We start from the raw sequence: 27,189 nt of genomic DNA on the forward strand, positions 1-27,189 counted from the left end.
AGTAGCTCTGAGGAAACAGGACCTCCCTGCTGCTTGGAGACAATCGCTCAAGCATGTAAGCCAGAGCACAGATTCACTTTGACGTAGGCTTGAGACTGGGATGTTGCAGGGAGAAGCTGCAGAATTCATCCAGGACCAGCAGTGTTTGGTATGAGTTAAGAAAACAAAAAACACAAAAGCTAAACTCTGGAGCTGGGGCCAAATACACTGACTTTTCCTGTAGAAAACTGCTAAGGGCATATCCTTGGGTAGGTAACAAGTTAACTAAACTGGAAGGTTTCATTCCATTTCCTAATGGAGCAGCACTTGATTGGCAGGCAATCACTCCAAAGACCCATGAGACCTCAACAGAGGTAGGCTGGGGAAGCCTGCCTTGCACAAGAACATAGGAGGCCCTGCACCAGATCCCACCAGTTGTCCCAGCTACTTCAGTCTGCAACTGGCCAGCACCAGGTGCTTCAGAGAAAGGTGGAAGGACCCAAAGTGGACAATTATAGAATAGCCTGCTCATAGCAGAAGCTCTGTTCTAACCTCCTCATAAGTTTGCTCTATCTAAAAGATAAGGATTTAGTTCAAGCATTGTGAGTTTCAACTACTGAATTCCACCCAATGTGGCTGAATTTTTAGGTTCATGGGCACTGCAGTCACAAACCTATATGCTCAAGCCTATTTTTTACGGCCTAAATGACATTTACTTTCCTGCACCTTTTAAAGCCATTTTCATTTCTGTTTAAACCTGAGGTGTCATTCCAATCAATGGAACACTGGATCATTCCCCTTCTCTTTTCTCTTTTAAATCATTGCCTCTTTTCTCTTTTAAATCTACACATGAACTGTATACAGGGTACATCACAGAAGTTAAAATATATCAAAAGATATTTACACAGGACACAGGAAAAAAATACTAGTAAGTTGCCTTCCTTATCACCCGCCCTTTTGACATTGACAGAAATAGTCAACATTGTTGTAAATCTTATCTAGGTATTTCTGACACGCCCATCCTTGTGGTATGTGTGTACCATGCCAAAAAGCCTATTAATGAAACAGTCAGCTTGGGAATATCACACACACACACACACAAATCATACAGTTGTAAAGTTAAGGAGCCAGATCATCAGCTGGTGTAAATCAGTGTAACTCCATTGATGTTATTTTGCGTGTGGGCCTTCCACCAGTTGAGCAGCTGAGAATTCTACAGTAACCTTAGTTTGTTTACACTGCGTATCTGACAGACGTATTTTAACATCACTTTTTATTCAGTTAAATACATACCTCAATCAATGTCGAGAAAGAGGGTCTCCCTAGTACTGTAGATTTTGAGCGTTTCCTTCATACGTTCTTGCAACATCTACCTACCATGAAGGTGTAGGCGAACAATTATATTGAGTCGCTTATAATTAAAAGAAATAACAGGTTTTCCACACACCTCTCTCACCTTTAACTTATTTGCCACCTAATCCAGAAGGAAAGAATCGTTCCAACTCAACAGATCTTGTGTTGTACATTTAATTTACTGTCTTCCAAAGGACACATTACAATAGAGGGAAGGCAATGTTAATGCACAGTAAGTTACGCAGGGGAATTGTGCAAAATTAAAACGATCATCTTACAGCAAGAACGAATAAGATGTTTTTACAGCTTATTGCATGAAAGATTCAGGAGGCTGTATCTTCCTCTTGCTGCAAGTGTAAGGTCTGTTAATGTTAGTCAGAGTTACTCACAGGCCTCCCAAAAGAGAACACGGGTCCTGTAAGCTCTCCCGCTGGGATCAATGGGTGACAGTCAGCTCTGTGCAAAGGGCCAGCCCAAGGTCTACGCCCTGGGTAAGCCACCCAATTGGAGTTCAACACAAGTCAATGGCAAAGTCCCATTGACTCCAATGGTGCAAAATCAGGCCCCCAGACGGCTTGCAGGATCTAGCACATGGCTTCCCAAATGTACAGGGTAGCTATTAAAATGCTTCACGTGCAGGATAAATAAGCAACGAACACCTAACATTTCTAGGGGAATACATGCACATTGGTGCTGCGTCCTTGGGCGCAAAGAAGAATGTACATCTCCTTAGGACCCTACGCCCTGCTGTGTGGAACTATGCGTCTAAAACGGCATTTTCACTCGGTACTAAAATGATCATCAGCCTCATTTTCCACACCCACCATCCCATCCTGAAAAGGCAGCAGGAGGCAGAGAGAACAGCTAGGCTTGGTTCCTCCCACAGTGATATCCTTTTTAAATGCAGGGCAGGCTTTGAGGCAGGGCAGCAGCCTGGGAACAGGCAGCTATTTGAAACAGTTTTTGATGCTTTTAGTGGTGGGGAAAGGTTCCTGAATGACTGCTCTAGAGACTGAGATCAGGTAGTGGCAGGACGAGCTTCCTCTGTATTGACCTACCACTGCAGCATGTCTAGGGGTACAACAGTCAATTAATCTCCCTGATCCAAGCGGTCCTGGGTCTTCCACCTGCTGGGCCAAACTAACACCAGCTATGGTAGTAGCTTGTGGTGTGTGTGAGAGAGAGGAAAAGGGCCACTGTCAAACTGCCCATGACACACTGCTTCTGATCCCAATGGAAGGCAGATAAGATTATAATCTGGTACCTGTGGTGGGGGGAAAAGAGCAGGATTTCCTGAAATCCCTTCATTTCTGAGCAGACTTGGTGGTTGGAGGGAATTTAGCATCCATGAAAAAAAGAGATTGAAGCAGTGTTGATGAGGCAAAGATTATTGAGGCAAGCCCTGTACAAGCTTCCTTCCCACAGTTCTGCCAATGCACATCAACCTTCACCTGGAACAACCCCGCTGCTCCATTCCTGGGAGTTTATCAAGCGAAGACTACCAGTCATTTGAGGGAGACAAAAACCAAGGTCTTGACTGTTCGTGATTATTAAATATCCCGGGGCACTTTATAAAAGAGTCAGGGAGTTAACCACTGTGTCCTGGCCAAACTCCAGACAGGTTCTCGCATTTCCTCTTCCCTCCTCTCCCCAAATAATATTTTGAGCTGGATTATCCCTGCATAGTCTAAGTTCCTTCAAGGGTTTTGTCCTTCCACATTAGAGGGGGCTGCATTTCAGGGATGGACGATGTTAGCCCTGTTGTGATGCGTGTTGAACACTGGGGTGTTTGGATGGAAGCTGCTGTTCATTGGCTGAATCTATTCTTTGTGTTCTTACCCTATTCCCGGTACAAGACATAGCTCTGCCTCCCAAGCCCACTTAACTCTAAGGGCACAACTCCCCCCTGGTCCAACTCCAACAGCTTCAGTGGAGTTATACACCAGGGATAAATTTGATTCCCAACCACTTGTGATCAGTGCAAAGCCGGCGCATTAATCTCTGGCACCTGGAACGTATTTATACTCTGCAAAAACCAAAACAAGACAGAAAATAAATAAAACACAGGAAGCAAACAACGGTTCCGATTTCCTACTTTGTCTTTCCAGCACTCTTTTTCAGGCATAGTAACATAAGAAAGGGTAATGAGGAGGCTAGCACAATTTTTAACCTGCACCACTGCATGGCTGGAATCCATCACCCAGTCCGCTACTCCAGTCTGCCAAGTCATTTTATAAGCTGGGGTCGCACTTTACAGTTTCAGGAGCCTGTGGGCTTGACAACAGGTAGGGGGAACCACACACCTCAAGGGCTAATGCAGGAGAGCTGATCTGTGAAGTCCCCCCATTCATTCTTGTCCGATCCTTTCCCCTCGCCCTGGATAGGAACAGCTCAGTCCAATGTCTCTCAAGCTGTCCGTCTGGGCTTATATCCTTGTGCTGCTGTCACTGGAAAGGAGACAAAGAACAAATGGTCAGCTTTGCCCATCCGAACCTCCTGGGGAAGTCTGAGAGATCTCGCTCCCCAAGACACAGCTCCACCCGCTGCTCAGGCCTTTATCCAGGGGGCATCTATGACTCCACCCTCTCCTGGGCCTTGCCTAGCCAGGCCATGTCCAAACGCTGACCTTTCCTCTCTGTCCACACAGGGAAACTCCCCTCCCCCTCTCTCGGCTACTGCAACCTCCTCCTGGATGCCCACTCCCCCCGGTTCATTCATGCTTGGATCCTCTTCCTTTCCCATCACTTTGATGGTATCACCTCCTCTTTGAATCCTGCTGTGGCCTGCCCGCGTCAAATTCCAATCGCCACCATCACCCACGGCGCCAGCAACACCACCGCACCCACCTGCTTCTCCCACAAACAGCCCCCGGCGCTTTCTCCTGTCCTGTCCCCCATGCATGGGATGCCCCTCCCTGAGCTAATCTCTCAGGCCACGGGCTTCTCCTCCTTCAAGATGGAGGATGACAAGCAGAGGGGCGATGTCAAAGCAGCACTGGAAACCACAGAAAGGGTTTTCACACAGCAGTTCCTCCACCCAGGTGCCCCGCTCTTCTCCTGCTAACTCCAAGTGCCTGCAGGGCGCCTTTTGCAGTTGGTACATTTCCAGGTCCTGCAAAGCTGTGATTCACAAACCCCTAGTCCAAACAACAGGGCCATGCAGACAAGGGCAAGTGCTCTTACTAAAAACGTGTGACCAGCTAAATGCATCACAGCCTTGGGCAACTCATCAGCAACCTGGGATGCGGGGGGATCTCTCAGCATCCCGGCCCCTGAGCACAAGGGCCTTGTAATGGCAGCTGGAGCCTGAGCCAACGCTCACTGAAGTGGGTGGAAAGATCCCACTGACGTCAGTGGGCTCCAGATCAGGCCCTCGAAGAATGGAGAGAGGATTTCAATGTCAAAGCACCAGCGGCCTCTCATCGGGGCACCTCCATTTTTACGTGACTGACTTGAGGCGCCTCAAAGGACCCCAGTTTGCCGACAGGGCTGGGCACGGGACTTGTGAGACCCAGGCTAGCCTGCCGTGGCCTCAAGCGCGACACCCAGCACGACACGTTACTTCGGCCGCTCTCAGCCCCTGTCTTAGCGTGCCAAGAACCCAGGCGGGGTAACAAGGCTCCTCGTTAAACCAGACAGCAGTGCTTCTCAGACGGGATCAGTTTAAAACACGGGATTTAAAAGGGAGAAATCCTCCAGGTCCCTCTACTGAACATCACGAGCCCGAATCCTACCAACCCAGCCCCTTGGGACGGAGGGTCTGATTTCCACAGGTGCTGAGCATCCACAGCTCTCACTGAAGTCAATGGGGGCAGCAGGGACTGAACATCTCTGACAATCAGGTCACTTCTGTCCTGCCCCATGCCCCTGGCTGTACAATATACGCTGTGGTGTAAGAGCAGCCTGTGCCACTGCGCGTGGGGGTGGGCACTGGCCTTTGGGATTGCTCTGCCCTATGGGGTTCAGCTTGTAGCGACACCCGTGGCTACTGGGCCAAAGGGATTCTGGCACCCCTGCATCCCATCGCCCAGCACGAAGGCGCTGGTACATCGGCCTCTCCAGGGGGAGCTCCCGTCCCCGACTCACCGTGCTGCATGTGCACCAGGCGGCAGAGCCTCTTCCCCGGCCAGTTCTTGTACACGGGCTTCACGCACACTTGGTTGGCGGTGCCCGAGGCCAGGTCGGTCAGGAGCACGCTGTGGATCTGCGGCGAGACACTGAGGAGCGACGAGGGGCCCGTCTGCCGCCGGCACCTCACCCGGTAACCGAGGACTGGCCCGTCAGCAGAGTCCCAGGAGGCCTTCAGGGTGTTGGGGCCCATGTCCTCGAAGCGCAGGTGTCTCACCTTGGAGCTCTCTAGCCGGGGGATGGGGAGAAGAGCAAGTTACTGGGGCCCTTCCTTTGGGGTCATCCCTCCTTCAGGGCCCCATTTCCCTCCATTAGTGACTCTGGGGCTGGGAAGAGGGCAGGGTTAAGAGCTCTGCAGGCCCCTGTTTAGCCACAGAACAGGGACAGCTTGGGCCATAACAGGACTCCCTCTGTTTGGCTCCCCCCTGCCCTGGAAGGGCCGCTCCAGGCTGGAGGGGATAGTTCTGCTGAAGCTGACAAAAAGTGGTTTAGGTGACACAGACACCTGGCCATGTCAACTGCACTGTGATGTCTGTCTCTCCCCCCCCCCCCCCCCCCCCCCCCCCCACACACACACACACACACACACACACACACACTGCGCCCCCAGCTCCCTTCCAATCTCTGCCGTTGCTCACACTTGAGTCATTCGGACTAAACCAAAGCCTGCTGTGACGAGCTAAGTTCCAGGGACTTCACTTTGTGGGAGCCCCCCCAACACGCGACACCCCCATTCCTGAGCTTCCCCAACCACACTGGTGGGGGAGTTTTGGCCAGATGCCCAAGGAGAGCTTATGCCCACCTCTTCATCCCAGCACCCTCCATCCCTCAGAGGTGCCAAGACACAGGCCTCCAGGGAAGGAGAGGACAACAGCGCCGACCTTTCTTCCCCGGGGGAGTCCGGCATCCACAAGCCGGCTCTGCTTGTGATGCTCCCGGTGGCTCAGGAGGACAGACTCCATGGGAGGCTGTGTTGGAGACACGTTGCGCACCTACTGTCAAATCTTCATCAGGCCTATGCTTTGTCGCTCTGCCACATTTCGACGATACTCACTTTCTGTTCTCTGAAAGCTGCATTGCACCCTGGGTCCCCTCTAGGTCAGTGGTTCTCATAGAGGGGGGGCGTGAAAGATGGATCATGGGGGGCACGGAGCAGGGGACAGAGCTGGTCCAGCTCCACGGAGACGGAAGCAGCCGTTGCCGCCACCCTCCTGCAGCAGCCTCCTGCCGCTGTCCGGCATGCTTCTCGCGTGTTTTTCTTCTGAAAGGCCCCCCGCCCCTTTTCAGAAGGGGAAGGGGGGGGGCGCGATTCAGGGGAAGCGTGATTGTTAGACAAAAGTCCACGGGGGGGGCTCCATTTAAAAAGTTTGAGAACCACTGCTGTAGGTGGGTTGGCTGGCCCGTTCTTTCACTGAGGCCTGGCGCTACCTTATACTAGGATATTGGCTTTGCTTGCAAATGTCAGGGGCAGGAGACACAAGAGAGAGGGAGAAGGGATTCCCCCTCAGTGCCTGGTCTGGCCAAAGATGTGGCCACAGCTGGAATGGCGGTGTCCTGTCAGCAGAGGGCACCTCTCACTCACCTTCCTGAGTGCAAGCTTTGGCTGACAGGGCTTTCTCCATCCCCGATTTATAGAGAGCCGCCACTGTCACCAAGTAGGTGGTGTTGGGTGCCAGGTTCTCCACTATGGTGTTGTTGTGTCCCCCATCCACTTCCAGCAGCTTCGCCGAATTGCCAGGCAGCGGCCCATATAGGACCTGATAGCTCACCACGCTGTCCGGCGTGGGAGACCAGCTGACGCGGAAGCTGTGCGGCTTGGACTCTGAGATGAGAACCCGAGCTGGGCTGATTTCCTCTGCGGGGAAGAGGGAAAGGAAGACAAGCGTCTGCGTGATTCACGGCAGCAGAGCTTTCTCCCTCCAGAGCAGCGTAAGCCGATTTGCCGTCATGGAGGCGGAAGCAAAATCGACCCACTGGGGGTTGTTCCTCCATCAGACACGTCAACATAGCTCAATCCTGCTCTAAATAAAAAGGCTCCCCATGGCTACTTGCTTTCTGCACAGCCAGCCCTTCTGCCTCAAAAGGGTCCAGCATCTGCTCACGGCTTCCCTATGTGCGCAATCCAGTTGATGTCACCCTCTACTGGTCGTCTGCTCCATGTCACCCTTTAGTGGTCACCTACAGAGGATGGGAAGCCTGCCACCGCCTCGGCTAAGACACCTGGGTCTTTCAGCTCAGGCAGAAGCGGCTTCGGGCTTTAGACCGAGTGGTCCCAGGTTCCTTCCCAGCTGATGACGACCCACCCCGGTTACACATGGGTCGTCACACTGCGCCAGCGAGAAGGTGCACACAGGGTGTGCAGGTCATGGAGCTCTTTACACCTGCTTCTGCTTTGCTTCCCTTTACCCCGATGGGATCCACCGATCGGCACCGGTTAAGCCAGCGGAGAGCCAAAACTTCCAGTTTCCAATTAAATTCTGCCTATGTTTTCTATAGATTCATAAGAGCTGCCATACTGAGTCGGCCCAACAGTCCGTCTAGCCCAATATCCTGTCTCCGATGGTGGCCTGCACTACAGCTTATGGGGGAGCGAGCTCCAGGGTCTTAGAAAAGCTCTCTCAAACCCAGACTCATCTTCCTCCACACGGAGTCTAGACACCTCAGCTGGGCCACAGACCATCCTCGTTGTGTGTCTGCATGGCACCCCGCAGGATGAAGCCCTGATCCTTGACTGGTGCTACCGTCACATAGGTGCTAGTCCTACCTTCCAGCGTGGTGACTCTGGTGGTCTGTGGCGGGATGTAGTGCACGTTGGACTCCGGAATGAGCACCACCTCGTAGGTGGTTTCTGGTGAGAGATTGCTCAGGAAAAGGCTGGTGTGATCCCCGGACACTTGCTTCGCCAGCTTCCTCCTAGGGTCGTCCGTAGGGGCATATTCCACCGTGTAATAACCGGTGTCACCGGAGAGGAGCCTGGGCCACGTCAGACGGAAGCTGATGGAGGTGATGTCCACAGCGCGAAGCCGCTTTGCTCGGATAACATCTGGGGGAGAAACAGCAATAAGAAGTCAGTGGCGGATCCAGTTGCGAGCAGAGAAGTCCCACTGGCTCCCCGGGGCCAGTGAAAACACCCGCCTCCATCACAACAGCAGCAGTAGCCTCCTTAGGCACAGAAAATGCAAGTGATCATTTTGCATCCCCTAGATCAGGGGTGTCAAACATACGGCCCGCAGGCCACATTTGGCCCGCGAACCTTTTTGATCTGGCCCGCGTTCGGCCAGTGTTTCAGTGAGTCGTGCTGCCGCCGAAAGTTTCTCTGCGTATGGCATTGTCCCTCTAAGAGATTTGTTGGCGGAGGGCCCACTTTAAGAGAGTCTTAAAGCGGCAATACCATCCTCCACAGAAATCCCTAAAAGCGGCAACAGGGTCCCCTGCGAAATCCCGCCGCCAAAAAGGGCCCATGCTGCGCCGCCGAAAATGGAAGATAGCCCGAATTTTTCGACGGCGGGTGTTGCATGGCTCCCGTGAAGGGCATGTTATGTGAATTTGGCTCGTCACCATCAGCGAGTTTGACACCCCTGCCCTAGATGGCTGGATTTTGCCTCTCATGCGAGGGACTCTAAACACATTAGAAAAAAACGCTACATGGCTCAGACCACACCTCATTGCAATGCAGCCACTTCTGGGGTGGATCAGGGCAGCAGCTTAGCAGCTCATAGCAACAGGTCACCTGAGCGGAGCTGGGCTGCCATGAATCGGTCCCTTATTTTAAGATTCCGGAGCACAAAAATGCCATGAGCCTTTGCCTCAAAGCCAGGAAGCTAGTGTAAACAGGAGCAAGGAGGTCTGGGTATTGGGATATGGGTGGGGGGGACACTAGTGGATCATTTTAGTCACTTCTGAGTCTAAATACCACCCCCTTTTGTCCGTTATCATCCACAGAGTATCGGGTTGTGCTTTAAAGCCAGCACGTGTCTCTCCTACGTCCACCAGACGGCAGCGGAAATCCCATCCAAAAGGCTGGCACATGGCTCAGAACTGCACAGCTGTGCGCGCGTCTGGGCGTGAGGGCTGGCGGTTCTACCCCTGATGCCCACTAAATCATGCCTGGGATGGCAAGACTGGCCCCTCAGCTCCAAAGAACCCTCGGCCAACAGCACACATTGCTCTGGTGCCCTTCAGACTGGGCAAACTGAAGCTGCACAGGACAGCGGCAGCTCGGACAGGACAGGGCAGCCTCCACCCCGGCCTGCCACAGTGCCCCAGGCTGCTCTGCATCGTTCATGTCTCCCCCCTATGCTCAACTCTCCCACCTTCCCCCTGTTGGGATGGAGACACTGTCCTGCTAATGCCATGAGCCGGCACTCACCCAGTCTGCTCTGGCCACCCCGGCCCTGCCCGAGACACCGTGGTGGGATGTTCCCAGGGAAACTGGCTGTGTTCCTCGCCCAACGCCATGGCAAGGGGCTCGCACCTGGCCACAACCACTTCCCTCGGGACGCTCCCCTTAGCTCACGCCGGGGGCGGGAAGGACGCTCCACGAGTGCTGATGGAAGCCTCACAAGCCACCTGAGAGGCAGCGCCATTGTCCCCATTTCAACGAAGAGGGAAACTGAGGCCGAGAGGGGAATGCGCTGGTTATCAGGCGTCCCACCCCCGCCCCCACTGACTCCTGGCTGTGAAAGCCTCGCCCCGGCTCACAGAGTCAGGAACAGAGCCCATGAGCTCTAGTCCCACTTATCACCCACTGTTAATAGGATTAGGCTTCCAAAGTTTGATTTCAGACAGAATGGCCATTTTAACAAACACAAGCGGGTTAGACCAGACTGAATTCTATCCCTCCAGGGCAGGTCCTCACATCTGCTAAGCACGGTGGACGATATTCCTTATCGGACTGGGAAATTATGTTCCTGGACTCCACGCTGTACCCTGTCCCCGCACACGGAGCCTTCTCCAGGGGCTGCCAGAGCTCAGAGATGCGTTACCTGGGCCTGTGCGCTCACTGACTGCAGTTTCCACTGCTTCTGTGCATGTAGGATCCTGCAGTGGGCAATGTGCCAAAGCGAGACGTCAGTTTCTCCAGAGCACAGTCAGCAGCCGTGAGCAAGGAGACACCCCTCGCTAACGTAAACCCACCCGGCCCCCAACGGAATTCTTTCATTGCATCACAGGTCCGGCCCCCGGAGAAGAAAGCCAGATTCCCTCCCCTGGCTAACTTGATACTAGGTGAGAAGTATGCACCACTTTAAGAGGACACTAGCAGCTTAATCCTGGGCCGCTCTTGTCATTTGCACTGCAGTGGAGTCTCTAGTTACCCGCGGGAGGTCAGGAAGGTTACACTGTAGAACGAGGCATTGCCATAACAGATGAGAGCTCTGGCCCATCTGGTCCAGCATATTTTAACCCCCACTGTCTCTAAGAAGCAGGCTCAGCGCGTGCATTGCATTACTCAGCCATTTCCCCAAGATCTGATTTGTTTTCCCTGTATCTGTCAGTCTAATCCAGGTATTTCCCTGGCGCCCGTTGTGGCGGATCCTGATGGTTAGGGCTGGCGAAAGGAGCGGGATCAGCAGGCTAGTCAACTTCAGCCTTCTAGATCTTCACTGAGGAAGGGCAGCATGGAGAGCATCCTACACACGAGCTGTCTGTTGGCCGGAGAAGGGTGGCACGGTGCCTACGGGGTGACAGATTTAGGTCTATCAATTCAAAGAGGAAAGGGAATGCAAGTGATTGTCTGTGTGGATTTAATGCAACAGCAAAAGTTTAGAGGGGATGCCCAACAGCCTGCTGGTCTGCCTCCAACACTGCACGTGTGGCCAGGCAGGTGGGGGTGGAATCAAGTAACTACGGAGGAGACAAGAGTTGTCCGGGTCAGTCTCCTAGCACAGCCTGAGTCTCCTCTCGCTTAAAAGAGTTTCACACTGTCACAGCTCCACTGACTTCAAGAGGGCTATTCCTGACTGACACCACAGCAAGCCAGATCAGAACCCGGCTGACAGTCTGTCGAGCCATTTACATTCACTAACTTTCCCAGCACCCCTCACCGCAGGGCAGCTGATATTATCATACTTACTGTACACGAGGGGGAAACTGAGGCAGGGAGCTGATGTCACTTGGTCACAGAGGGAGGCCACAGCAGAGGCAGGATTAGAAACCAAGAGGTGGGTGCTCCCCTGTGCCCAAAATATGAGCCTATTCCCCTTCTCTCACTCACTCACTCTAAGTAGTGCCTTTCATGTTGGCTTGGATCTAAAACTCTGGCATGAATCCCAAAGAGCAAACAGCTTTGGTTTATTAGTTGCCTGCTTAGATCTCTGAGCAAGTCTTTAAAAGCAAAGGAGATGTTTCTTAAGGGAGCCACGATTAGATAAAGGCTAATGAATCTTGTAGAAGAGACGTGGCCCCTATAATTTACTCCCTTTCTGGGTTGCTCCCATGCTCACGTTCGCACCTGAGGCCACTGCTGAACGGCAGCCAGGTCCATGGCGCAATGAGTGGGGATGAAACCCAACCCCTTCCTGGGCAGGGCTGGAGGGAGGAGATGGGACCGTTTCATTACAAAGCTTATTTGTACATCTACAAAAGGCCTTTTAACTCACTGTCTTGTTGCAAGAGATGTGGACAGGATAATGACCATAATAATGCCAGCTCCAGGCCTTTTCCCATGCTGCCCACTCACTTGGAATGGTCTCCCTGCCCCGCATGCCAGCTGGCCTTCCTTCTCTCCCATGGCATAGGCACATCGTGGCAGCACAACACAGAACCTGTGGCTCTGGGGAAAGGGAGGCAAAGGGGTCTTCAGCAGGCCCGCACTTGCCAGCGCTCACAATTTTATTGAGCCATTTGGTATTTTTTCCCTTAAAGCCCCAGCTCCTGGAGTCATGGGCATAAGGAAGAATCTCAGATGTCCTTTAAAAAAGAAAAAAAATCTAGAAAAAGTCACGGGTGCAGAGTAAAGCTTGCAACTCGGAGAGGCTTAAAAGCCAGAAGGCAAAGAAAAAAAAAAAAAGAACACAGCATTTATTATGGTTGAGACATCTCATGATCTTCACGCCAGATCTTGGAGGGGCCTGACTCACACTGTGCGTGTGCTTGGAGTTGGCGATGACACTGCCCCACTTCTGGGCTGCTGCTTGAGCTGAAGTGGCCCATTTACAAACAGGGGTTTCTACAGCACCTTGCACATTCCGGCCACTGCTGTGACGACACGGTACGTGCTCCCTTATTCCCCAACTGGAGGGGTGGTGGAGGCCCCTGCTTCCCACACAGCAACTTGGCAGGTGCAGTTGGTTTTCTTTTCTCTTTTATCAATTTTTTGTGCTTGGTTTTGTAAATAGTGTAAATAGTGTTTTACTTTAATGACGAAATTGCTGTGTCGATACGTGACTGTGGAAAGGGTTAATTGGATACTTCATACCTCTCCACTCCGCAGGAGCCGGGCAGGGAATTTAAACATCCTTTCCAATGGAGAAGCAATCTCCAGAAAGCAAATGGAAAAACGTTGCAGGGCCAAAGTACCTTGCTCAGCTTTCCAAAGAAATCCTAGATCCTAGAATACTAGGAGGCTTAGACAAGGCCCCAGCTTTGCAACTGCAGGCAACACCCAGAGCAACAGTCCTTGGAGAGCTGTGTGGAGGATGTGAGTCGTAGGTAACGACATGCAGACAAGCACCAGGTGTTCCCCTGTGTTTTGGAAAGTCTGTCTCCAGCACCGCGCGTGTGGCTTTTGGCTGCCCGGGTCTCTCTCCTGGATGCTTTGCAAAGTCCAGCTGTGAAAGTCTAACCCACCTTTGGATCTTACACTCGCTCCAATCCCGCAGCCACAGTCATGCTTGCAGCAAACAGGCTCGCTGCCAGCACGCTAACTCTGACAAGCCTGGCCAGGATTTTCTTCTGAGGACTGTACAAGCCAAATTGTGCTATAGATCAGACCCCTTGACTAAGTCCTATAGCTCGTTACAACACAGCACTGGAAATGCAAAACTCCTGGTCACAATTTCCATAGCTGGAATCCTGCTAGCAACCACGTTTAATAATTATTATTTAGAGAACACCAGCAGCATGCCAGGTGGCCTAAAGGCAGGACTTTGATCCTTCGTGACTGCCAGCCTCCATGTATACACACTGCCAGGCTAGGTTTGCTCTTTTCTACATGGTACGCAGGAGGTGATCCGACGCTGCCAACGTTTCTATCAGCGCTGGTTTTATTCTGCGCATGCCGCAGGGGTCTCAGGGTCATGCACCCGTGTTTATGGGACAGCTTGGAGCCACTGAACAATTGGGAAATGTTGGTTGAAAACTTTCAGTCCGTTCAGAAAGCAAGTGAGGCCAAGGTAATTTACAGCCATAGTGTTGAGGTCTACAGAGTCACTTGGTTCTTCGTGGCTTCCAGCTGCTTGACGGACATCAACCAAGCAATCTTCTAAGGCCGGTCAAAGTTAGTCCCGTCTTACAGAGGGAGAAACTGAGTCAGGGAAGTTAAGTGACTTACCGAGTGTCCTAGAGGAAGTGGCCTAGAGGATACAACTTAAAAAATCCTAGCTCCCACTAACACCTGCCACTCAAGAGCCCACATCACCACCTAGATGTGTCCCACAGTGCCTGTCACTATTGAAACCTGGATGGGGTGTTTACATATTAAAGAGCAAATTGTTACATCCAGATTACTGGGCAACCAGGTAATCTTTTTTCCTGAAATTTACTAGTGTGCCTAAGAGAATTAGGCACCCATCTCCCCCTAGGTTTCAAAGGGATTTGAGCACCTAATGCTGGAAAATCCTAATCTTTATTTTCTGCTGCTAAACCTCCTGCTCTGCTGCGAGTTCCCTGGGTAACCATTAATCTGTGGAGACAGAAGGAACGTTCTTGGCTTTGGTACGTTTTCATGCCTGGCTTGAATTGCAGGGAAGCCAATGACCTGCATCCACAATGACTCATTTCCAAGTCTTGTGGGTTTCAAAGGAATCCAGACAACTTGCTGTCTGACTATCTCCGCCGCTGCGCAAGTCGTTGCGATGCAAACACAGATAATTGCCACCAGTCTACGGAAGGGAACGAATCCTGGCTTGTTCCCTTTGTAGCACGTAAGGCTGGTGTTACAGCTGCAAGACCTTGGGGCCCCTTCCCCGAAGGGGCACAAGAATTTGTCCCCACTCTTCCCCCAACCGCATCAAGGCCTGGGATCACTTCCGGACAAAGCAAGGTCAACACCACTGCTGGGGCAGCTGTTCTTGGTCAATAGGAGGTCTCCCCACCAACCCACACTGCGGTCCCAATCTCTGCTGGCAAAGGACGAGAAATCCCATATACCTTGCACAGCAGCGATGCAGCGTGTCACTCTAGGAGATCCTTACACTGCCAGCTCCTCACAGCAGGGGCCTTGTTGTCTTCACACATGAAGCAGCACTGAGCACTGGGCAAGATTCTCAAAGGTATTTAGGGTGGGATTTCCTAAGCCGGTTAAGCCCCTAACTCCCATCAGTTTGGTGCCTAGCCAGTTTAGGCATGCTAGAAAATCCCACTCAGCCCCTCACTGAGCGGTTAGGTGCCTAAATACCTTTGAGTATCTGGCCATTGTCACAGCGCTCTGGCCCCCGCTAGTGAGGGCTGGGCCTCATGGAGAGGTTGGAGCCAGCTATAGCCTCGAATAGCAGAGCTGGATCTGCTACCTCAGGCAGTAGAGGCTCCTGTTTTAAGATCTGGAGGCTCCTGATTCACTCCCTGCTGCCGCTGAGCCCACCCGGGGTGCTGCGCTCCATCACCCCTCACCACACACGTCTGAGGTACCCCAGGTGGGCTGGATCGCAACAGGACCAGCTAGTGAAGGTAAAATAGGAGTTGACCCCAACGGTCCCCGGTCCCTAGAACTGAGTGTTCTCAGAAGCTCTGCAAAGTCTGGCCACCTGCTGCATTTCAGTCAGATGGGTGTAGGCCCTCCGCACTCTTTGTGGGACTGGAGGAGCGGTTCTCGTGGTGGGCATGGAGGAAACACTGGGAACCTCCAGCCCTGGCTTTGCAGGCCAGAGACCTCCACAGAAGATTCAGAGAAGTCTCAGAACTCTTGGGTACTTCCCCAAACCTAGGGACTTTCTGGCATTCACCAACCACCACCCAGAAGGGGCATTGCCCACTGGAACAGCTCTGCCCAGGCTCGCCCGCGCATGGTACCTATGATGGCATCCCTCAGCTCCTTGGTGATGATGGGCAGGTCATCCACATCCACAAAGTGCAGGTGCTTCTCAGGAGGCTGGCTGGCAGCTGCCGAAAGCCCCAGATAGTTCCCCCGCCCAGTACTGACAATGAAGACCGTGACCCCCATGTCCTTCAGCAGCTGCATGGGCTGGGAGATGTCATCTGTAGAGAAGCCATCTGTCACCCACACCAGCACCTTGGGCACATCTGCCCGGGCGCCAGCTTCTTCTGTGAAGAACTTCTCCTTGGCGTAGGAGAGGGCTTTGCCAGTGTTGGTGTCCCCCATCAGCTGCTGCGTGTCCCGGACAGCCTGCTGCACCGCCCCCGTGGACAGGTACCGGTCGAAGGGGAACTCCATGGTGGGCAGAGTGCTGATGTGGATGATGCTGGTCTGGACGTCGCTGGGGCCAAAGGTGAAGGGTCGCAGGAGGTCCCGAATGAACTCCTTCACCCTGGAGAACTCGTAGTAGGAGACACTGCCAGAGCTGTCCAGCAGGAAGAGGAGGTCCCCTTCTGATTCTGGAACGAAGGGCTGGAGACCTGGCAGAGACAGAGAGAGGGGGAGGAGGTTATTGAGATGGTGGGACCCAATCCAACCCACAGCAGTCTGGTAGCAGTTAATGTGCTTATCTTTGGCCAAATTCCGAGGTCCACATGCAGGCAGTTCAATGGGAATTTGCTGCAGTAAGAACCTCAGGACTGGCCCCTTTGTTTACACATGTTATGACTTGGTATAAAGAGTCGTGGTGTCTATTCTAGGCACTGCCATTGACTCACAGTGCCTGCCCGGGCAAGTCACATCGCCTCTCTGCACCCCCCCTTTCCCTGCCTGCACAGTGGTCTTCGTTGTACTGCTCTGCCTCGTCAGCTGGCTGTGGACTAGAGCTTTATTTCTGCAGAGCAATTTGAGACCCTCGGACGAGAAATGCAAAGCAGAGACACACACAGACGCAGATAAAGGCTTGTACCTTTTAATACGGTCCAGGGCTCCATGGAATGACAACTTAAGGAGAGAATTTGGCTCTCTAAAGACCTTTCTCCTGGCGATATTTGGAATCACTTAACCCAGAAACGGGAGTGAACGGAGGATCTAATCCAAAGCCCACTGAAATCGTAAGACGGACGTCAGCGGGTTAGGGCACACGGCCTGACAGCCTGCGCATGCTTGGGTTGCAATCACTCACACAGCTTTGGTGGCTTGGAGCCCCTGTGTGCTGAAGGATGGGGCTCAAGGCGGTTTGCAGGATCACAAATGGGAGGGGAGCAGGAGATGCTCTCTCGCTTATGCCAGGGACAAATCAGAAGGCCCCCCGTGTGACGTGCATGCTGTAAGGCAAGCTTCGACCGGCGCGGTGAAAGAAGGTGGAGCGTCAGAGTGTGTGCCGAGCTGCACTGTAGCACTGCTCCGGTGACCCACACCTTCCACAGAAGAGTTAAATCAAGCAGGCAGCTGCCATAAACAGGATCCTGGGCCACCCAAACACAGCCGACGAATCTCAGCGCTGCAGAGCACCTCCTGCCCTCCCGCTCTTGGCAAAGGCCCGCGCGGCCCTGCAGTCAGATCTGGCCTCTGCAAGCTCAGTCCTTCTACGGGCATGTGCTGCACAGCATCCAGGCCAACAATCAGCCCACAATGGCCAGATCCAGGAGGCACAGTGCAACTCCAGGGGCTGACAAGCCAGGCAAGCGCTCGCGCTGCAGATGCGGGTTTTCTGCACTCAGAAGTTCCTGGCCAAGTTCCTTTTAAAGTCACGTTTGGCAATGAAACACAAAGGAGGGGGGAGGGCAGGAGAAAATGAGCGTTATCGTTCTCACACCGGCACCTAGAAGCCCCACTGGGCGAGGCACTGCACAGACACGTAGGGAGAGACTGTCCTGGTGTCAGAAAGCTCACAGTGTTGTAGAAACAGACACAGGGCGGGAGAAGAAAGGAGCACAGAGACCTTGTAAAAGTCACACCCTAGATCACTGGCAGAGCCAGGAATAGAGCGCTAAGCTCCCAGGCCGGAGCCCTACCCACTGGACCACACTGCCCCTTGCTCAACATTCATCTTCCAAGAGATCCGCTCCATACAGCCACTGGCTGGCTGAAACAGCTGCTGACCTCTCAGAGGAGCGAGGTGGGAATGTCAACCTTCACCCATGCACAGGGGGACAGCGAGAAAAGGAGGGCCACATCCGTGTGTCCCACACGAAGCACATGGTGTTTGTGGGAGTGATCTGCCTATGCCAGTTAGGGGCACTTCTGCAGCTGTTCCAGTGGGGAAGGTAGTCACTGTGGTTCCTCAGCAGGTAATAAGGAACACCTTCCACTTGCACAGCACCTTCCACCCGGGGATCTCAAAGCACTTTACAGACGCGCTCTCCTGATCTCTCCCTGAGAGCTATACAATCTATTTGCTCAGTCACTCGTCTCTGTTGTGCAACGCATTTTCTGGCATGTTCTCACAAGCTGCCAGAGGCTGGAAGTGTTCTAGCTGTTACTGCGCTTTCAACATTCCCAGCCGGCCTGACCGGCGCATTGTTCAGACCCTAGAGGCTGTGAAACATCCATGCCAGCCAGACCTACTGTCTTAGCCTAATGCAGAGCAAGTTCCAGCACCAGAAGCAAACAGCTGGTAAAAAACAGGCGGAGTCACTGTCAAGGGAAGGGGGCAAACAAGAGGATGTTTCTTCAATTTCCTGGCGCTGAGTTTGGCCGGAATTAAAACAAGCCCGGTTTGGAACACAATATAGACCGTAAAGTAATGTGGTAGGAGACGCTGCTACTTCTAGATTCCCAGGAGGAGCAGCAGGATCTCGGAGCTGGCAGGGAGCTCTTGGCTTGGTTCCAATGTTGCTGCCAGAATCCATCCCCAGTGGGCATCAGAGCTATCTGACTAGCACAGGTGTAAACAGCAAAGTCTGCTCCTGGGGGCAGAGATGGAGGCAGGCCTCCCTGGGCCTCAGTTCATTCTCCAGAAGGTGGAGGGCTTGAATCTGTAGATGTCCAATTGAAATCCCAAAAGAGCAAGGATCATGCAGGAGTCTCTCAGAACTATGCACAATCCTTGACTAGCTAAATCTTCCATCGTCCGTGCTTGAGCCTAACGTTTTAGACATGATGGCTAGGCGAAGCTCCAGCATAGTTCAACCCAGCAAACCTAAATTCCCCTGAAACTTGCAGCTACGCCAATTATTCGCTTCTTCTAAAAACTGCTGTGTGGTCTTGCTGCATTCCGCACCCAAAAGGTGTCTACATTTCAATGCTCGCGGGGGGGTGGGGGGTGAGCCGTGTGAAAACAACCCACATCGCACTGTGAGAGCCTCCGAGAAGAAAGGCACGTTATTGCCATTTGCAGCTTAGTTAATCGGAGTACGCAGGGGAAGCGGAGGAGGACAGAAAAGATGATGGAAAATCTGCTGTGATAGCAGCATTTCTGTCTGGCTCATTTGTTCATGGCTGCGGGACTGGGCTCAGAAATTCATACATTCTTTATACCTTTTATTACAAAAAATGCTGTATGTGCGGCACGAATCCTTAGGGGACAGAAAATGCCAAACAGGTGGAAGATGCACTGAAAATGCTTTAGGTTGCCAGTGTGGAAACACCCCGCATTACAGTGCGCTAGCCTTTCTTTTCCGAACACCGGGACCCTCAGCTGCAGGTCAGAAGAGAAATGGGGCCGTAGTCCATTCCCTAGCAGCATTGTCAGCACAAGCGTTCAAACAGCATAGCTAGGCTTCCAAAAGCCAGAAGACTGGCTTAGAGAGAAGATGTTTTATTAAGGTAGGAAGTTTTCAGGTCTTTTTATTGTCTTTCTGAGTTCTGAGCCGAGGGAGTGAAGGGTTCACATTTTCCAGCTTTTCTCTCTAACCGTGAGGGCTGGAAACCTACTTCTCCCCTTCCACAAATGCAAGCTGAGAGGCATAAGATCACAACAGCTGGCAACACTGACTTGGGGTACTGTTCAAGACGACTGGCAGTCAGCCCGCCAAGGAGAGCAGTCACTGGGATTGCGGGGGTTCTGCACGGCCCGGAGGAGGAGCATTGGAAGAACTGCCCTGGAAGAGGAGGGGGCATTGTCAGAGCTGCGTGGGCAAGCCAGGACTAGAACACCAGGCCATGCTGCAGGGTGGGGTTGAAAGGCTTTGACAGAGCAGTGTGTGTGGGTCCAGGACTGGAATGTGGGTCCTGGGGGACAGGAGTGAGGGATATGGGGCCAGGAATGGAAAAGTAGGAAGCGAGGGGGGGGGGGGTGCATGTAGGGTGACCGGTTGTCCTGATTTCATACGGATAGTCCCGATATTCAGGGCCTTTTCTTATATAGGTGCCTATTACCTCCCACCCCCTGTCCCGATTTTTCACACTTGCTACGTAGTCACCCAAATGCCTTCACCTTTCCAGGGAATGTCCTGTACCCCTTGTCTGGCCAAAGAGAACAAGGGATCATCCTCAGGTCCCACTAATTCATGGAGAGGCAGAAATCCTGCCCCACGCTAGCCCCAGCCATTGTGTCTGAATGTGTCCGGTGTGTGTGCATGTGTTGGCGTGTCAGAGAGCGAGCGTGCGGTGGCAGAGGGTGTCTAGGAGTGTGTGTGTTTCAGGGGTGTGTAGCAGGGGCACAGTGTAGCAGGGGCACAGTGCAGGTCAAGAATGCGCCTGGGTGTGAGAGCGTGGGGCCTGGCGCAGTGCACGTGTGTGTGTGTGTGTGAGAGAGAGATGGCAGGAAGCATGGGTGTGATTGTGTTTGTTAGCTCTGCGATCTAGACAGCTGATGCCCTGGTGGCCCTTCCCCCTGCTGTCTGCACGGCCTCCCTGGGAAGCATCCCCCCCGTGCTGTCCTTCGGTTCCAGAAGGCCCAGCGGCTGACTAGTTAACGAACCCGTCTTGTGCAGTGTGTGCGGGCTGAGAGGAGGACATAGCCATTCCAACGCGCCGTGAACCGGCGGCAGACATCACGCGAATCCTCCTTGTTGTGACTCCACCCGAAAAGGAGCGCATCGAAGTCAGAGGGTGACGACTACGTGGTAGATGCCTAGAAGATGCATTAACGGAGCTTAGATTCATTACAGCCGCCTCAGCGTGACCCAGCACCATGCAGAAACCTGCCCCCCAGCACCGCAGCATTACAGACCCGGTTACAGAACCAACAAAACCGCAGAGTTACTTTCTCTGGCATTTAACAGCAAGAGTTGGGAGCAGACCTGCGGCAGGGCAACAATTCATTACAATGCCTAGCTCGGATACACCATTTCCCATCCTGAGCTCTCAGAGTGCTCTGCAGATGGGGTAGTAGTGTCTCCATTTTACAGAGAGGGAAACTAAGGCAGAGACTTTCCTGAGATCACGCATCAGGTCAAGGGATAGAAGCCAGGTCTCAAAGGTCCAAGTGTCTAGCTTTCAGCTTACCGGACCACACAGCCTGACAGCAACAGGAGTGCCCATAACAGGAATTGGACACACAAACCACTCAGAGGGTCGGCTGTTTATTCACAAAACTGGCACAGCATGGGCAGCAGCAGCACCAGCGTCAATCCTGACCTCAGCACTGAGGGGAAAACCTATTCTCCAGGACCCATTCAGTCCTTGGCCTCTCTCCTTAGTCTGCCAGCAAGGCTGCACCCAACGGTGATTCTGGAGAAGGGGACACCTTAGAGGAGACTTTCAGCCAATACTAGCCCAAGCCGGATTCAAACCGGCGCCCTTCAGGGGGATAGAAACATCCCGGCCCCTAACTTCAGTCCATTCAGTCAGAGGAACCCACGTCGGCCGGTTGATGGATTTGGATTCCTGGAGCAAGACACGCAGATCACGCTGCCACCGCTCTGTGCTTCCCCTTTCTGGGTCACCCGTGCTGCTGTATGACTGAGTCAGATGGCAGGGCCAGCCACTTGGCTGGCAGGCCAGGGCCAGAGTACTTGGCACTACAGTGGCCAATCTCCTGGCATGAAGTCATCTGTTTCCCGGTCTCTTTTCCCACCCTCATCCGGCCCAGGGGTGTCACTTGTTTTCTGAACGTCGAAACAAGCAGCTGCAAGTTCTCTCGGCCCTGGCAGGATCTGGATGGCTTGAGACTGGAGGTGGACAAAGGAGTCCGCCCGTAAGTGGTGAACAAGATCACGTGCTCTTGAACTCCCTGGGGACAGCAACAAATGCACCACGAGGGAGAAGGCTCCAGTAAAAGCCCTGCCCTGCCTGCCATAGTCAGTGAGTGACTTCGCAGTCGGGAATGACACAGACCAAAAAAACCCCAAAAAAACAACAACCCACAGAGCAACCACTGCCAAGAGGAAGCTATCAAAGGAGGGATACGAGCCAGCATCCTGCCAAGCCTCAGATGATGCCACCACTCACTGAAAGACCTATCCTGAAAGGTGAAAGGTGATAGATGCCTTGCTAGAAATGGGCATGTTGATTAACTGGCACCCCAGGAAGTACCATATTTTGGAGACAGAACTGGAAAGGTGCTTAGATTTTATTGTTTGGAAAACCTGTGCAGGCAGGCATACATTTTGCAGCCATTTATGGATACTAGAGACGGACTGGTTCCCTCCCCTGGGCCTGTAGGACAGAGACACACACGTTTGCTCCTATATTCAAACAAACAAACAAACAAACAAACAAAAAAGCTACATCAGGGTCGGCTTCCCCAACACTTAACCCCAATAAAATATAAATAAATTGCCCCCCCCCTCTCTTTCTGGTCACAGCTGTCATTAGACTAGAGATGTATCACATAAAGCAGGGAACAGGAGTACAACACGCTAGAAGAATGCTTTAAGGCCCTTCCCTTTGCATTTTCTTTTTTAATTTCCTTGTACGTTACAATTCTTCCCTCCCCTTCATCCACCACCTTGGGATTCAAACTGCTGCTTAATCCCCTTGTGCTTTGCACTCAGCCACTGTTCCAAGCAGTCCTGAAATGTCATTAATCATGGTGGTCCGGCGAAATGGAAAACTGAGATTTCTCACCTCCAGTGGGATGTTTAAGACAAAGAACCTGCCTCAGCCTCATTAGCCCTTCCCAGCCCACTGACAAACATCCACAGGCTACCCCCCCACCTGGGTTGGGCTTGGTTTTTAAAACCCATCTCTGTTTTCTTGGCAACTTCTGTAAAGCGACTTCATTAAAATGTGCTTCCTGGGACTAGCTCCAGCGCTGGCGCAGCAGATCCTATCGGGCTCAGAGTTCTGCAGCTCCATCCGTTCTACCGCCGCAGAGCACCTTCAGCAGCTCTGCCGATGCACCTCATGCCCCTTATTCTAAGCCAGAAAATCTCCTAACCTGGGGACTGACTGTGGGAAACTCGTATCCCGGGTGGTCTTTGGCTGTGCTGGAATCCAGGTCTTTGGAAACAAAAGACAGAGGTGGGCAGCCCTTCTCTCCCACTAGGCAGGGCTGGTCGATGGCTTTTTGTTATTGCAATGTGCATGCCAGCCTAGCGAGGTATTGGCTATGTGATTAGAAGCGAACCACAGGGAGATCACAAAGCTGTCAAGGGACCATGGAGTTGCCTAGTTTCACCCTTGGCTTTATCTGGGCGAAAGTAGCCAGCCAAAGCTTTCCTCCTGCCGCACTGAGAGATCTAAGGGTGATGCTGGCCAAAACCTCTGCTCCCTTTCAGCTGTCACCCCACTGTACCCTGTGCCGCTTGATTTACACGGCACTCAGAACCGGTAGGAAGAACATAGTGGACTCAGAAGCCAAGTGACATCGGCAAGTCTCATCTCTTAATTAAGCTTTAACCTCCTGCCCTGATGCCCCGCCCTCACTTTTGCTTTAGGGTGGAGCGGGGGGGAACCCAGCATCATCAGAAACAGAGCTGGAGTTTGGTTGCTGAAGAAAGCAGGCTCCGTACTCAGTGCAACCCCAGTCAGAACAGATGGGAGGGAAAAGAACTCGCCCTGGGCAAAGGCATCAAAATCTCCCAGGAGGGGACCTTTACTATCATCCCAAGCGGGGGTGTTACTCTGGAGTGCCCTGCGGGTTAGAGAGAGGAGAGTCTGTACTACAAACGAGAGAGACCACACTGCTTGGGAAATGGAGAGTATTTAGGGGGCAAAGCACAGGTCTCTGCAAATGAGGGACACTCACACAAACAAAAGACCAGTCCTGTTCTGCAGGGTAAGCCATGGACGGTCAGTGTGCACCAAATACAGGCCACTGACTGAGAAATAGCTCTTCAGCCCAGTTCATTTGTTGCCACATCTCCTGATTGTCCTGTGATACTTGGTGCTTTGCATAAAGCCCCAGCTCTTGGAGTCCTGAGATTAGGAGAGAATCTCAGTCTCCAATAATAAATAATGATAATAATAAAAGTCAGTTTCTAGCCCTCAAGGTAGCGGAGGAGAGCTTGAAAATGTGACTCGAGTGCCCAGCACTCCGACTTTGGGGGATGAATTTCACCCAATAAGCACCCCAATACTGCCCTCACACTCCCCCAGAGCTAGCTGCATAAGATGGCCAGCTCACTTTCCAATGAAGAAGCCTCACTTCCCTGCATCTCAGGAATAAGCTCACATGCTCCCACCAAGACAGAGAGGGCGAAGCAAGCAGGGCATCAAAGCAGCATCAAAGCTCTGAACTTCATGGCTTTCACCCCAGCCAAGCACTCTTCTCCTCCAGGAGTTTTTGTTCAAATTGCTCCTAAATCCCAGGTTCAGCCTCGCTTTGGCTGCTGTTTCCTGCTTGCCACTCACCGACAGAGCTGCACTTTCAATGCAGCACAACTGCCGGGAGAAAGACAGCGATCTGTAAACCCCCAACAGCACGACTCAGTGGTGCTCTCTGCCGTACATTGTGCGGGTGCGAATCAACCACTGCACAAGGGTTTTGCATGGGGGTAAATGGTGGCATGCAGTACGGGGCAATGATGAACTGTTCTCCTTTCTATAGGCTGGGTGTTGATTTCCACTGGTGTAAATCTAGAATAACCAGCTAATGCTGATCTCAGTTACACCCATGTAAACCCAAAGTAAGAAACTCTGGATTGGCATAGGAGGGAACGGAGATCAGAATCTGGCCCTGAAAGGCTACTCCACTATTTTAGCTGCAGCTCTCCAATAACGATAGTGATTGAATTAATGCACCGAGGCAATGCCACTGGCCACCCAGTAATGTCCCTGCATTGTTTGCGGCAATTAAAAATGAAGCCACACACGTGTGCATTAAGTTTGAGCACCAGGAAGAGCCCGGGACACACAGACTCACTTTCTGCCTTCCACTTAGTCTTCTGGGCCTGCCAGTCCAGCCCACCACACACTGTAATCAAACCAAAATAAGCCACGAATGATGGTCTATCCAGATGGTTTTCTCCAGAGCACTTTAAGGAAAAATTTAGAGGAACCTGTGCTGAGCCCAGGCTGGGAGGTATACAACACCGAAGAGCAAAGCAGTCTGAGTTGGAAGAGTCTCAGACAGAGCCAGCCAGCAGTTGCATTTCACTGGGAAGTCAAAGCAAAGAAACCAAGATTGCAGCTTGTAAAACTTGGCTTCTTGTGTCAGCCACGTTCTTTTTGCAAAGGTAACGCTCGCTCTTTAATTTCCTCTTCCAGGCAACGTCTTTCTCTTAGGTCAGGCAAGACTAGTGCCATGTACTACAGTACTAGGGCCGTTTACATGAACAAGAATAATAATTTCTGCCTAGGAATCAGAAAATCCTGGCACAGCACCAGGTGCAATGATGCATCAATGCCTGCCCGGGCATCAGAATATAGCTTGGAAAATTATGTTGCCTAGAGCTAGATTCCAGCATACACTGAGCACTGCTTTACTCTGCAAGGAGTGCTGCTGAAGTCCATAGCAAAGTACCACTCAACCACTCAATAGTTAGGTCCAAAAATTCCTGCCCAGCTCTAGTTAGAAGACTTATGGGGCAGATTCTGCGACCTTTCCTCCAGTTGAAGGTCACAAAATCTGCCCCGTAAGTCTTCTAACTAGAGCTGGATAGGAATTTTTGGACCTAACTATTTTTTGTCACGAGATGCGAATTCGCCACAGCTGGAACGTGTGTGGGCAAGGGTCAAATCTGACAAATTGCTCATTTAGGGTAAAGAAAAAAAAAAAGCAAAAAAGCTTCCACATTGACATTTGTCATTTAAAAAAAAAACAAAAAAAAAACCATCAGTTGTTTGGGTTCAAAATGCCTTTTTGTTTCAAAATATAAACTAATTCTAATTTTAAAAAAAATCTATGAAGAGTCATGATCAAAACAAAACATTTCAAAATCATCAAAATGTTGGTTTTGGATGGAGCCAGACTGATTGTTTTTTTCTGGAGTCAGTTTGCGAAGGTGTTCAAGATTTTGACCTTTTGTCCGGATTTTGGGACTGGACATTTTTTGGAATCATCAAACATTTCCCCAGGACGGGAAAACGGTTTCCCCCCAGCTCTCTTTCAATCCCTGGCCTGCTCCCCCAGCAGGAGAGGCTGAGAATCTGTTATCCAAACCGGACTGAAAGTTCGCACCTCCTTTCACACAGCATTATGCCCCAGGTGTGGATATTATCCTATTATCCCAGTGAAATCCACCTACACCTACTGTTATTAGAACATTCAATGCCTAGAATTTTTTCTACCTATAAACAAAGGAAGAATTAACCGGACACTGTCAACTTAAACATCACTCTGTTGTCTGAGAATGGTTTTCATCCATTACTGTCTCAAGTGACAAGTTACTATAGAGGAAACTGATTAATAATCCCCCCCCCCTTTAATTTTCCAATTTACTTTGTGCTTGTGACAGCATTTTACCTGTTGTCAGTTTCACTCTGTCAGCTCCCCTGTTTGCAAGGGATCTTCACACAACACATGGACAGAGAAAAAACATTTTAGGGGTGGGGGGGAACATAGTTGTTAAACCCCACTAATTAGCAGGGGGACTCCAGGGCAGCAGTAGCACCTGAAATTACTTTTTTTTTTTTTTTTTTTTAATTTAAGTAGATCTTTTCCATTCCAGGGCCCTGGTAACTGCTTCATGAAGAATCCCACATCTCCTTCCTTAGGATCCCACTGAGATCTGCAAGTTCCCAGGGCAAGCTGCATTTGATTTGCTTAAACAGATAATAAACCAGGCAAGTTTTCTCTCTGATGTGGCGCTTTCAGGAAGTTTGTCCCCCCCCCCGTATAATAACAGGGCTGCACAAACCCCGGTCACCCCCTGACTTTGCCAGGCCCATGTTCGCAGGTCTAAGGAAACCCCCAAAGGCTAACCCAAGGATTGGCGAGCGCTCACCTTTCTTAGGTATGCTCTGCCCCAGAGCCACCTGCAGCCACAGCGCCAGCTGGAGAGCCGTCCGGGCCAACATGGCAAGCGAGGGAACTACCTTAAATCCAAAAGCTGGGAGCTGCGCAGGCAGATGCGTGGCTGGAGCGCGGGCATATTACAGCGAAGGGTCCCGCGCGGGTCCCAGCCTCTCCTCTGCGCCGCGCACCCTGGCTCCCGGAGACAGCCGCTCCCTCCCTTCCCGAGTCCCAGAGCCCGCCCGACGGGAGGGGCCGGGCTGGAGGAGCAGCACAAGTAACACCCCCCCGCCGCCTCTGCCGCTGCTAAGTTA

At 52.0% G+C, this 27,189-nt stretch overlaps 1 protein-coding gene across 1 annotated transcript; it reads right to left on the reverse strand.

Annotated features, from left to right (window-relative positions):
* Positions 1-1,490: 1,490 nt before the first annotated feature.
* VWA1 (von Willebrand factor A domain containing 1) lies at positions 1,491-27,189 on the reverse strand. The gene is made up of 6 exons (XM_067567234.1): positions 26,868-27,189; positions 15,627-16,190; positions 8,224-8,502; positions 7,042-7,314; positions 5,418-5,687; positions 1,491-3,779 (listed from the first exon to the last, which is right to left on the reverse strand). The coding sequence occupies exons 1-6, from the start codon at positions 26,938-26,940 to the stop codon at positions 3,739-3,741; spliced, it is 1,500 nt and encodes a 499-aa protein (XP_067423335.1). The 5' UTR covers positions 26,941-27,189; the 3' UTR covers positions 1,491-3,738.

The sequence above is a fragment of the Emydura macquarii genome, unplaced genomic scaffold (assembly GCF_026122565.2).
Source record: "Emydura macquarii macquarii isolate MOO-44397 ecotype Brisbane River unplaced genomic scaffold, CSIRO-AGI_Emac_v2 contig_2768, whole genome shotgun sequence".
Taxonomy (NCBI): domain Eukaryota; kingdom Metazoa; phylum Chordata; order Testudines; family Chelidae; genus Emydura; species Emydura macquarii.